This window comes from Cheilinus undulatus, linkage group 13, assembly GCF_018320785.1.
Source record: "Cheilinus undulatus linkage group 13, ASM1832078v1, whole genome shotgun sequence".
Classification (NCBI taxonomy): domain Eukaryota; kingdom Metazoa; phylum Chordata; class Actinopteri; order Labriformes; family Labridae; genus Cheilinus; species Cheilinus undulatus.
Genome location: NC_054877.1, coordinates 45,339,515 through 45,352,571, shown reverse-complemented (window position 1 = coordinate 45,352,571; position 13,057 = coordinate 45,339,515). Strand labels below are relative to the sequence as shown.

The following is a 13,057-nucleotide window of genomic DNA, read 5'->3' as shown; positions in this document are numbered from 1 at the left end:
AGGCATAAAATAGCACAAGCTGTGTAAAAAGTGGCAACAATGGTGGGGAGTGACAAAAAAAGAGTTGACTAAAATTAGCAAAAAGCAGCAAAAAAAGGTGGAAAAATGGGCAAAAATCAGAAAAAGTGGCACTTAATGGCAAAAGGCAGCTTGATTGGATAAATAGTGGTAAAAAATGGCAAAAAAGGGGAAAACACTGCAAAAAGCAGGATAAAAAGGGCAAAAAACTGCAGATAAGGGCAATGGAAATAGACAGACAAAAAAAAGTTGACAATTAAGTTTGACGATTTAAGCCGACTGTATAAGTGTGGGCAACAAACAGATTAATTTGACATGTGATAGATAATTTCTGAGGTCAAAGTTATCGTTTTTTAAGGTTTTCTGGGGGCATAAAGAGCCACAAATCATCACAAAAGAGCCACAAAGGCGTATTCAATCACTGCCTCCGCTTCTCTGATTTACCATTCAGCTGCAGAACGTGAACTCTTGGCTGAAAATTCAACACTCTGTTTTCGCTATGAGGGTTTTCTTAGTTTGATCTTGCATGTGTTTTAAAGAAAGCACACTTGCACGGCTCGTCTATGTGATTATTTACCTCCACTCAGAGATCAACAGTAAAGAAATCTGACCATGCCATGTATAAATAATGAGCTCGGGGATGAGGCCTTACAGCAGGTTTAAATTAAATTTGAATACAAATGAGACATGATGTGTTCATATTTGATTAGTGAAATTAAATCCTGTGCTTTTGAATAGTGTGACACAGAAAGGGGTGCCATAAATTAACTAGATGAAACACTTTAAAATATAAAGTTTTCACAGAGCAATTGGAAACTTCTTGATGAAATGTGGTCTGTGCCGGGGTGAATTTACAAAAGCGCCGTGAGACCTGACTTCACCCCCGTTCCCTCCTTCTGCAGACTTCCTCAGTATTTTCAGAGCAAATGTCTGAGAGACCTGTCAAGTCAAATTCACATTATGTTTTCTGTCAGCCATTACTTCAAAGGAAACTTTGATGGAGTGCATTTTAACAAGGCACCGCTGCCTTCAGAACAGCGTCGAGGCAGCTGCCTTCCTCCCCGCTCTGAGGGATCATCCAGCACTCTTTTTATTATTTAGGCCTACAGTGCTCATCAGAGGGGCCAGGTGGCTCATCTGGCTAATAAAGCTGACTCGGTTGTTCTGCTGAGCAGTCCAGAATTATCGGCACCCTGAGAGCATCTGAGGAGAAGGTAGTCAAAAACAGAGCCGCTGTTTACTCTTTCTCTAGTCTTTCATTTAGGGAACTTTGTGATTTGATCAATTCTTTTATTATTCCCACCATAAATTATAATCCCCCACCACTACCAGCTGTTATCTGGTCAAACATTTCCTCTGGAATATAACTTTGATGTGACATCAAACCCCTTGGATCAGGGGTGTCAAACTCAAGGCCCGGGGACCAAATCCGGCCCGATTTACAGTAACACCCGGCCGCAAGATCATATCTTATTCTTATTGAAACTGGCTTTAAAATATGAGGCCTGCAGATTTCCTCCAGTATGAAAATGTAAACTTAACCCTGATGATATCAAAAATCCTTAAGTCATAGAAATGTGAAAAAATAAAGAATAAAAATAATTAGATAAAAAAGAAATGTGGGAAAAAGAAATGCATTTGTGTTTTCATTTCATATCTCCAGTTGTGCATTGTGTAATTATGTCTTCAATTTATTATTTTCATTTTTTATCTCATATTTTGAACTTTTAAACTTATAATTTTGATTTTATCTAATGCAGGGGTATCAAACTCAATCACAGAAGAGTCCAGATTCTGAATTAAGGTCTGACCTGACGGTCCACCAAACTGTCAGCTTCATTTTAGCCAGTAATAAATTATGGGGGAAATATTAGCACTGATGATAAATGATTTTGAGATTTCAAAAGTCAAAATGTTAAGTTAAAAGACTCAAAATCTGAGATTAAAAGTCTAACTTACTAGTGCACAAGGTCAAAACATGAAATAAGATGTTAAAATAATTCTTTTAAAAAGCAAATATATATATAAAAAAGAAAGTCACAATCATGTTTTAAGGTAAAAATATGACTTAAATTTAAAACTGTGGACCTAAAAAGTCAAAATATCAGATGGAAGTCAAAATTATTAATTGAAAAGGTCAAAATATGAGATAAAAAGTCAAAGTTATTAGTGCAAAATGTCAAAAGACAAATTAGATATTAAAATAATGATATTAGAAGGCAAATATATAAAAATGACAAAAATATGACTTAAAATTTAAAATGGTGCACCTAAAAGGTGAAAATATGAGATAAAAAGTCAAAATATTTAGAGAGGGGTATTATACTTTTCTGATTTTTAAAACATAAATATAAAGTCACAATGTTGGGTGTCCATACTTCACGTATGCAAATTTTCAAACGGCAAGATAAACGTATGTGGCAGTAATCTTGGAATTAGCGTGTAAACTAAAGAAAACGGTTCTTTGGGAATCTCTCAGAGATCTTCCTGAGACGAGATTTTAATGGAGCGAACTAATGAGGTCATCGCAATAGGATCTCCTGACTGGTTCGTCCGTGCTGCCGGCAAAGCGGAACAGACCGCCCCCACAAGGCCTTTTAGCCTTTTAGCCATTTAGTAACACAGTATTGAAACACTTACCAAACAGATACGTCCTGCTCTATCCTTCGCTGCTGCTGGTTTTCTTCCCCCTCTCTCTCCAAACTATCAGGATCAGACTCCGGGTCTAACACATATGGACGTATATCAAAATTTGCAATATTTTACTCAGTCGGACTGGTTCATTTAAAGTTTACAAGTAAACGTGGCCATATTGGAGGGGGCGGGCATAAAGCATCGAGTCCTGCTCCCGGCCAGCCTCCGGAAAATTGGTCAATCTGAGGAAAGCAGGTCTGTGGGGGAGGGGGGGGGGTTAAAGAGACAGCAGCAAAAACGAAGCATTTCAGACAGAGGTTAAAATAAGGGTTTTTTAGGACGCCAGTGTGAGAAACTTGAGGATTTTTTTGAGCTGTAACCATGTAATGCTACTACGTGGGTATCAGAGAGATGGTGTAAAGCCTTGAAAAAAGGCATAATACCCTCTCTGTAAATTGAAAAGTACCATATTCATTCCATTTCTTGATGATGGATTTAACTGAACTCTGCGGGACGTTCAGTGTCTTGGAAATTTTTTGTGTCCATCTCCTGACATATGCTTTGATTGCTTGGAGTGTTCTTTTGTCTTCATGGTGTAATGGTAGCCAGGAATACTGATTAACCAGGAGCTTCCAGACTCAGGTGTCTTCATACTACAATCAAATCCCCTTAGATTTCCTTAACAGTTGCAAGAATTTCCACGTAGGAATGAAAATCCTTCCAGTGTTTGTACACTTAGATCTTTAATCTATATTTTATTTATATTTTTATTCTTATTTTTTAATTTTATTTTAGTATATGAGCATACAGATTTCCTCTTTATTGTTTTTTTAACGATTACTCCTGTTGACATAATAGAGTGATATTTTTTAATTCCAGTGGACTTCATTGCCCCACCACTGATGAGAGTCTGCGGTGGTGTTCCTCTTGTTGCAGATAAAATGAGAATTCCTATTATCTGCACACAGAAGAAGCTTCTAAACATCCTGTGTGCAGCATTACAGAGTAAGCAGAGCGCTCACACAGGCTGCACTAATGGGAACAGAAATCAGACTGTTTAACATTCTGTGGCACAGATGTTATCGGCTCTGTTTACCTGTCCCAGCTGGGATTAGTGTTAATGTGGCAGCTTCCACTCTGTCGAGGCAGCTCTGCGAATGTCTCCCTGAGTGAAATAAAAATGTGTAATTGCTTACATCAGTCATTTTCAACCCTCTTATTTCCTCCCACAGTGCCCTCCAGGCCTGAGTCCTATGAAGGATGGGACCGGGTGCTACGACCACCACATCGGCATCGACTGCTCTGACGGTTTCAATGGAGGCTGCGAGCAGCTGTGTCTGCAGCAGCTGGCTCCTCTGGAGGATGACCCCACACTTTACAACATCCAGATGTTCTGTGGGTAAGGAAGAACAAACACTCCTTTTTTTCATTACGGCAATGATTGTGTTTTATTTTGCTGAGTCCTTTTAAAATTCACATGGCTCTAAGGTGTACAAGAGGGTCCTCTGTGTTCCAGGAAAAGGAAAAGCAGCATCCGTACTTGCAGCATTATATTTCTAAAGAACACGTTTTGCAAAGCTTTTTTTAGTTATGCATATAAAGTAGTGAAGCATCTGGAATAAAGATGCTTTCAAAAATGTTTTGTTGACAAGGAAAACTTTCAAATCGCTAAACATGTCTGCAAAGTGAGACAGCTTGCATTTATTTTCTAGACAACAACCCCCAATCTGAAAAAAAAGTTGGCTTACTGTGAATGCAAATATAAACAGGATGCATCAATTTGCATTTTATTCAGATCCTCAACACTTTTTTTTTTTCATTTTTTTATGTTGCAGCCTGATGCTACCATAATTTAGATTCAGTTTTATTCTCATTCATCTACACTCAGTACCCCACAGTGACAAACTGGAAACCAAATTTTAGAATTTTTTGCAAATGTAATAAAAATAAAACATCATATTGACATAAGTTTTAAGGCCATTTATTCAGTACTTACTTGAAGCATCTTTAGCAGCAATTACAGCCTCAAGTCTTTTTGAATATAATGCAACAAGGTTTGCACTCCTGGATTGGGAGATTTTCTGTCATTCTTCTTTGCAAATCCTCTCAAGCTCAGCCAGGTTGGACTTGGACCATCGGGGATGGCCATTTTCAGGTCTCTCCAGAGATGTTTGAAGGTGAACCTTCCTGGTCTGAGGTCTTGCAGAACAGGTTTTCATTGAAGATACTCCCTGCTCCATCCAGCTTCCCCTCAATCCTGAACGGTCTCCCAGTCCCTGCTGCTGAAAACACCCCCACAGCATGATGCTGCCACCACCACGCTTCACTGTTGGGATGGTATTAGGCAGGTGGTAAGCCGGACATAACGTTTTAGAATTGAGGCAAAAGTTCAATCTTGGTTTCATCAGTCCACAAGTGTGATCCTGACTGCAATGAGAGTGCATCATAGAAGCGGTCTTTGTGATGCTAGCAGTCTTTTGCTCTGACAAGAAAAGAAATCAAAACAAGAAAGAATTATTGACTCTACACCAGTAATACTCAACGTGTGGCTCTTTTGTGATATTTGTGGCTCATTTATGTCTTAATTTGAAATATTATTCCCCAGGAAATCTTAAAAAGGAAAAATTTTACCTCAGAAATTAATCACATTGACCAGGTTGTTACCCAGACTTAAACAGAGGGCTTTGTCAAACTTAATTGTCCTATTTATCCCATTTTCGCCTCTTTTCACCATTTTTTGCCATTTTCACCCAAGGTATCTTAAGCTATCTTTGCCATGAAATACCACTTTTTTCCTTTTTTTTTGCCCATATTTGCCACTTCTTTATGCCATTTTTTTCTCATTTTAGCCACTTTATCCCATTTTTGCCTCTTTTCACCATTTTTCACCATGTTTTGCCCATTTAAGCTACGTTTTGCCATTAAATACCACTTGTTTCCTATTTCTTGCCTTATTTTGCCCCTCTTGACTGCTTTTTGCCCATTTAGTCATGTTTATCTCAGTTTTTGCCTCCTTTGGACCATTTTTGCTATCTTTAACTTATTTTTATTGCTACTTCAAGCCGTTTTTGCCACTTTTCAACACTTAGATTGTGGCTCTTACAAAGGTACAGTGCTTAACAAATTTATTAGACCACCACCCAAAATAAGGTTTATGCCACAGCTGCCCTAAATTAACAGCATTGGTAATTCATTTTTTATAAACCATTTTTTATGTTTCTGCAATGGTTAATACACCAATATGTAGAAGCTCTTTAACCCAAATGATATTTTTATTGCTAAAATATAATTATTATTGTTATCCATGAATTTTCAAATTTACTTCTTTACAAAAAAACTGAAAAAATAGTAAAGCACATTATTATTTATTGATTAATATGTCAAATTATAGTTATTTACTTGCATACCTGAACAGAAATTTGTTTTAGTGGGTGAATGTTATGCTTGATTAATTCCTGACTTCTCAGAGATGCCCAGTGAGCCGGCTCAAATTTGGGTATAAAAAGGTGAATTCAGTTTGAAATTCCTCATTCCTGTTCAAAATGGTAAAATGTGGAGAGCTCACTGAAAATGAAAGAGTCTGCATTAAAGCACTTCATGATGCTGGATGGTCTCTCAGACAAATATGACAGGTGGTCTAATAAATTTGTTAAGCACTGCATTTTTTAACAATTTGGCTCTTTGGTTGAGCAGGGTTGAGTAACACTGACTTAGATCAATGTGATATTTCTGTTTTGTATTATTCAAAAAGTTGCAAACATGTCTAAAAATCAGTTCTTACTTTGTAATAATGGTGTACTGAGAGAAGATTAATGAGAACACATCCATTTTAAAGACGGAAGCATCAGCCTGCAACATAACAAACCTGAACAAAATGAAGGGGTTTGAAAACTTTATGAATGTGCTGCATTTAAGGGTGCTTTCTCATTAGGCCCAGTTGTCTCAAACCGCACCGCGGTGTGATTCCTCACCCTCCCCCTTCCCCCACTGGCTTGTTTCACACTAGCAACATCCAACCGTGCCCGGGCCCACTTGCGCATGTACTCAGTCTGAAACAGCAGGTGGTGGTATGCACGTAGCTGGTTTACAACCCCGCAAAGGAGAAAGAAGAAGAAGCTACCATGGCAACCACTGGGGTCATGACCTGAGCGAAGATTGTTTTTGTTTTGACCCAGCAAAAAGTCCATCCTGCAGCCATGGATGATTAAAATCACTTTTTAAGATGCCAGCAACTTTGCTCTTCATATCTTCACATCTACGTGCAGCTCAGAGGAATAAACGGGTCGCGCTGCGCAGATGCAGCGGTTTCTGAGGAGACTTTTATTGCCTTTGCACCTCCTCTTACTGACTCCAACTTGTGTTCATCTGTAAGGTGAGTCACAACAGACCGTTTACTGATTGGATTCTGATGATTTCCCCCCTTGTGAAAATGTGAACAAACTGCCGCGCTGTGGAAAGAAGTTTAGCTTTTACAATGACGTCATAAAGCTGAAACGACACTCTGTCCCGTATCCGAGCGCGGTTGCATTCACATCTCATCCAAACCGAGCCAGAGTCCAGTTGAATCACGCGAGATTCAAGTGGAGATTGCCTCCCCAAAAGGTCCCGGTGCCTGGGTGTGGTTCTTTGGGCGACTTTGGGCTCAAGTGCACTCGGACCGGGTCCCTAATGTGAAAGCACTCTTAATGTTAAAAAATGATAATATTCACTTTATCATGTTATCTAAACCAAGCTCACAGCCATGTTAAGTCTCCCCGCTCTCTTCACTTGTAACTGTTTTGACCTCTGCTCAGGACGTTGAGGGCGTGTTCTCACCGCTTGACTGACATCTTCCTGTTTGTTATGTTGAACCCGTTTTAACCGGAGTCTTGTTAACCAACATAAATTCCTCATTTTCCACCCGACTTCAATCTCAGAAGACTTCTGATCAGCTAGAATAAAAGAGTGTTGTGTGCAGAAACTGAATCAGATTCAAAGGTAGAACTTGCTCGTTCTCTCTGCAGCTAATGAGCCGTGCAGCAGCGTTGTAGTGTCCAGCATTTGTAACTTTGTAGTGAATCAAAGTGGAAATCTTCCAACGGTGTTTTGAATAAAAGTTTTATTTTTGAGTCTTCCTGCTGTGAAACCACCAGCAGGCATCCTGTAAACATAGTTTAGCAATTGAGCAGAACAAGCTTTTGTTTTTCCACTGCCTTTACGTCGAACATCATGTTTCATTAGATTCACAGCTACAGCTCTTCTTTGTTGTCACTTTGCACAGTGCAGATGTGGCTAATCCTCTACTCGTCCCGCTGGAGACCGGTATTAGCTCTGCGACATTTGGCATCCAGGAAAGAGAGTCTGAGTGTAAATCCCTGACAGATTATCACTCTCTCTTAACCTCCTCTCCTCTGTTTTTCATGTTCTCTTCTGTTTTTGATTTGTCCCTCACTACACAGAGATGTTCAAACATCTCATTCAAAGACTACTAGTTTTTGTATTCTTACTTTTTTTGTTAGACGAAGGGTTTTATGTCAGTAGAGCAGACATGATTTTGCTGATTCTACAGCACTGGGATGTGAAGTCTGAACTTTGCACTACTGGCTGTAAGTCTGCTCTAAAATGGGATCTAAGTGTGGCTGTTTGGCACTGATAATAAGTTTAAAGATGCTCAGGAAGAAAACAAGACTCCTTGGTTAACCCTTAGAGCTCACAGGCACACCCCTTTGTAAATTGCTTGGTAACTTTTGAACCATAAGTCGTAGACCCTATCTTGTTTTTTCCTGTGAAAGCTCTGTGTTGTGCCTTTCTAAATATGCTCTTCATGCATTTGTAGCTCTTACAGAACATTTTCTAGTGAGCACAGAACTTGGCTGACTTCCCGCGGTCTCTAAGGACAGCGTTGTCGTAGACAACAAGAAGTGACACAGTTTAGAAACACACTAATAACTTTTGAACCATAAGTCATAGACTTACTCTTTTTTTCCTGTTAAAGCTGACCATTTTGCAGTTCGTTTGCTACCCTCGATGTCCACGAAGATCTTTAGGATGCCATTCTAGCGGGCCCAGAACTTTGCTGACTTTTCAGCGTCTTTAAAGATTAAATTGATGGCGTTAGATCCGATAATAAGCATCTTTTTGTCAGTCCATTTTCGATCATGCTCTTTGGCTTTCTTCTGTTGGCAGCGCCATGTGTTTTGATGGCAATGTTTACATGCTATACATCGTGGGAAGGGCTGTCCTCCGATAGCAAGATGTTGCGTCTCTACTGCTTAAAAGGAACCCTGCATGATCAGACAAGTTCATCTTGTTGGATAGATATTTGTATCCCTCATATACTTATTGAACTAAAAAACTCACAAGATATCTGCATTTTGAGTCATTTGAGTTTATAAAGTCACCAGGAAACCACCATGTTTTGGTCCCGTTTGGTCCGCACTGGCGCCGTGATGTCACAGTTCCACGGTGATCCTATGCAGTAACCTGTTTCAGACTGGCAGCCAGTGTTAGGGCTGCATCTCAGAAATGATGCACATCTCACGCACGGAGGATTCTAAAATTAGAGGTCTTTTCTATATTATATTTGCACCACGAGCGGTTCATCTAGACAGGAAAATGATAAATACAGAGCCATATTTACCTTGTTAAATCAAATATGTACGTCCACATGGGTAGAAAATGTTTGAAATCTGTTTCTGATGAACCAGATGAAGGCCAATAGCTAAAATGTGTCTGTTTAATAAAGTTGTCCCTGAACTTCTCTTCTTTAGGAGGCTTTCTGTTTCCACACGGTTCAGGTAAAGATAAACGCAGTATGAAAGGACAGGGTAGTGATTACCTGGGCCCACAGAAGGAAGGGCCTTTTGGAAGCCTGCAATGAAAAGTGTGATTTGATTTATTTTTTTTGGTAATTAGTGTCATTATTAAATTAAAAGTGACTAAAGCAGTGATCCTCAATGCCCATCTAAGCTGTCTTTTGCAATTAAATGGCACTTATTTCCCGTTTTGCCACTCTTTGGTGCTTTTTGCCCATTTAAGGCATCTTTTAACTATTTTTTGCCATGTTTTTGTCACTTTGGGATCATTTTTGGCATCTTTTAACTATTTTTTAGTCACTTCCCATCCACTTTTCCACTTTCTGCACTTTTTTTTTGCCATTTTTCTCCCAGTGTTTGCAGCTTTAAGCCCATTTTTGCCACTTCTTTGTGCCACTTCTCACCTATTTAAGCTGCCTTTTTGCAAAATTTTTCATCCTTTATTCAGAGGATGTGTTTTTCCCAGTCTAGTCACTTTTCACTCATTTTTAGCCACATTTTTGTCACTTTGGGACCATTTTTGCCACCTATAAGTAATTTTTTGGTCACTTTCCACCCATTTTTTCCACCTCCTGCCCTTTTTTGCCAACTCCCAGTGTTTGCTACTTTTAGCCCATTTTTGCTACTTCTCTTTGCCACTTCTCAACAATTTTTGACACTTTTATCTTGCTTTTTGCAATTGTTTTCCCCTTTTTGCCTTTATGCCACTCCTCACCTATTTAAGCTGCCTTTTGCAATTAAATGCCACCTTTTGCCCAGTTTTCCTACCTTAATTCTGATTTTTGCCCACTTTAATCACTTTTTTTTTCCCATTTTTGCCACTTTTTCTCCCAGTGTTTGCCACTATTGGACCATTTTTGCCATGTTTAACTTACTGTTATTGCTACTTCAAGCCATTTTTTTCCACTCTTCACCACTTAGATTGTGGCTCTTGCAAAGGTATTTTTCATCAGTTTGTCTCTTTGGTTGAGCAGGGTTGAGCAACACTGGACTAAATGAATCGGTCAACAGACTGAAATCTGTATCAGGTTGAACAAAATACAGTACTGCTCCTCCCTTAGTAATGACCAAATGGTATAGTACAGCGCTGCAAAATAATAAATTTAATTTAACCGTACTAAAAATGTTGGGGAAATGTTGTTATGTTTCAAAAGAACATTAAAATGCAGAGATATTGGCAAAAAAACACACAACATATGTTGCTTGTTTTGCCTGTTAAGGGGGGCCCTGTGTAATTTCTTTCTGGGGGCCCAAAATTCCTAGATAGTAGATATATTCTTAAAGCCCCTGGTTGTCCTGAAAAAAAAAGATGTATAGAGCTTGACTGTGCACCACAGGGTTGATGTTCAATAAGCTTTTAAAGACAAAAAGTCCAGACGAAACATGATGGTGAAAAAATAGCTGTGAGTTCTAAGGATTAACTGATGCATAATAAATGGGGATGCACAAAAATGTCAGCATGGTATCAGTCTGCAGGGAGCATGTCACCAAAAGTTCATTATCAGTGCATTTTAGTTTGTTAGTGTATGATCGGAACATTTCTTTAAGGAAACTGTGTGGATGCTCGGGAAAATCGGAACTTTGGTAGACAACTAGTAACAAGCTCCACAGACCTAAAGTTCAGATTTAGATCCTTTCAGAAGATGATGAAGTTGGATTTAGTGTACTTAACAATTTTTCAGAGGTTTAGAAAACTTTCAACCCACCTGTCACTCAACAACTGAGTTCAGGTAATCCACCTGGATTCTGTAAAAGACACAAGCCAGTCCTTGAATTCTCAAACACTGAGGTCAGAGTGTAATCTTTCATTTAAAAAAAAACTGACAAGATCGACTTTGAATTTTAAACATATTTCACTCTTTCCATTTTTTATATTAGTGCAATAAGATCCTACTTATAGTCCACAGTTCTGCTGTTAAAACAGTAGACCCTCTAGCATCCTTTAACTTTTTTATTGTGAAACTGTAGAGGAGAATCTTTTATTCATGTGAGAATTAGTGTAGACTCCTTTAATGCCATTAAACAGATGCTGAAATTGACTATGCATTCAAAAGTAGAATTAAATTATATATGAAACCTTTTTTGACGTAAATCCTGTCTGGAATCATGGACATTACTAGTGGTAGGACAGGAAAAGTTTTCATGTTATCTCATAATCTTAGGTAGTGCCTCTTTTACTCAAGTGTTTAGTTATTTCTCCCTATTCTTTAGTAGCTATATCCCATTTAACAATCTGCATCCTGCAAAGTAAGTGTTCTGTAGGGAGAGGGCCGGAGTACTGCTCATGATGCTGACAGCAGAGGAGAAGAAACCATTCTTGTGGAGGAGGTTTTTGTCCACAACTCAACCCTGCTCAACCAAAGAGCCAATAAAAAAAAAAAAAAACTTTTAAGAGCCACAATCTAAGTAGTGAAGAGTGGCCAAAACGGCTTGAAGTGAAAATAAAAATAAGTTAAAGTGGCAAAAATGGTCAAAAATAGCAAAGAAGTTGCATAAAATGGTTGAAAAGGGGCAAAATAGGCATAAATTGCAAAAACTGGGTAAAAAATGGGGAGAGAAGTGGCAAAATATGATAGAAAAATGGGTTACAGGTGGCAAAAATGGTCAAAAAAAGGCAGTAAAAACATGGCAACAAATGAGTGAAAAGAGACTAAAAAGGGCAACAAAATTGCAAATAAGGGCAATGGAAATATATGGACAAAAAAATAAAGGTTGGCAATTAAAGCCAGCTGGACATGAATGGGAAACAAACTGATTAATGTAGCTTGCAATGGATAATTTCTGAGGTTAAAGTTGACCTTTTTGAAGGTTTCCTTGGCGAAAAATATTTTCAAATGAAGACATACAAGAGCCACAAATCATCACAAAAGAGCCACATGTTGAGTATCACTGGTCCACAGCCTCCTGGCAGAGGGGTGGGCCTCAAAAAGTCAGAGTGGTCAGCTGCAATTTTACCTGCACACCTCAGCGTCCTGGAGGCGTACAGGTCATGGAGCCAATCGCCCTCTCTGCAGAGTGGATGATACGCTGCAGCCTCTTCCTGTCCCTCACCTTGGCTGCAGTGTACCACATGGTAAATGATGAAGCGAGAATGGATGCCATGATGGCATTGTAAAAGTGCACTTTCATCATCTTTGGCAGGATGAATTTCTTCAGCTGCTGCAGGAAGTCCATCTTCTGTTGGACTTTTAGGTGAGGGATGTTGACAGACAGAGTCCACAGTGGAAACTGGGGAGTCACTGAGGGTAACAGGGGCAGGGGCGGGGGCGGCAGTCCTTCCTGAAGTCTACAACCATTCTCACTGCCTTTAGAGCATTCAGCTCCAGGTTGTTTTGACCGCACCAGGTCACCACCTGTAGGCGGATTCATCCCCACCAGAGTCGAGTCCAATCAGAGTCATGTTGTCGGCAAATTTGAGGAGCTTGACGGACTGCTGACCGGAGGTGCACCTGTCTGCTTCCTGTCAGACAGGAAGTCTGTGATCCGTCTGCAGGTGGACTCAGGAGCATTCAGCTGGGAGAGCTTGTCCAGTAGCAGAACGTAGGACTTCTTGCAGAATGAACTAGGGAAATCAAGAAATAAACCAGTGGTTGGTTGAAGCTGAGCAGTGC

At 39.4% G+C, this 13,057-nt stretch overlaps 1 protein-coding gene across 5 annotated transcripts in view; it reads left to right on the top strand.

Annotated features, from left to right (window-relative positions):
* Positions 1 to 13,057, top strand: part of astn1 (astrotactin 1) — a 714,709-nt gene that overhangs the window by 305,216 nt on the left and 396,436 nt on the right. For all 5 annotated transcript variants that reach the window (XM_041803561.1, XM_041803558.1, XM_041803557.1 and 2 more), the window contains one exon: positions 3,885 to 4,051. In XM_041803561.1, the coding sequence (XP_041659495.1) occupies positions 3,885 to 4,051 (167 nt within the window). The remainder of the gene's footprint in view (positions 1 to 3,884; positions 4,052 to 13,057) is intronic.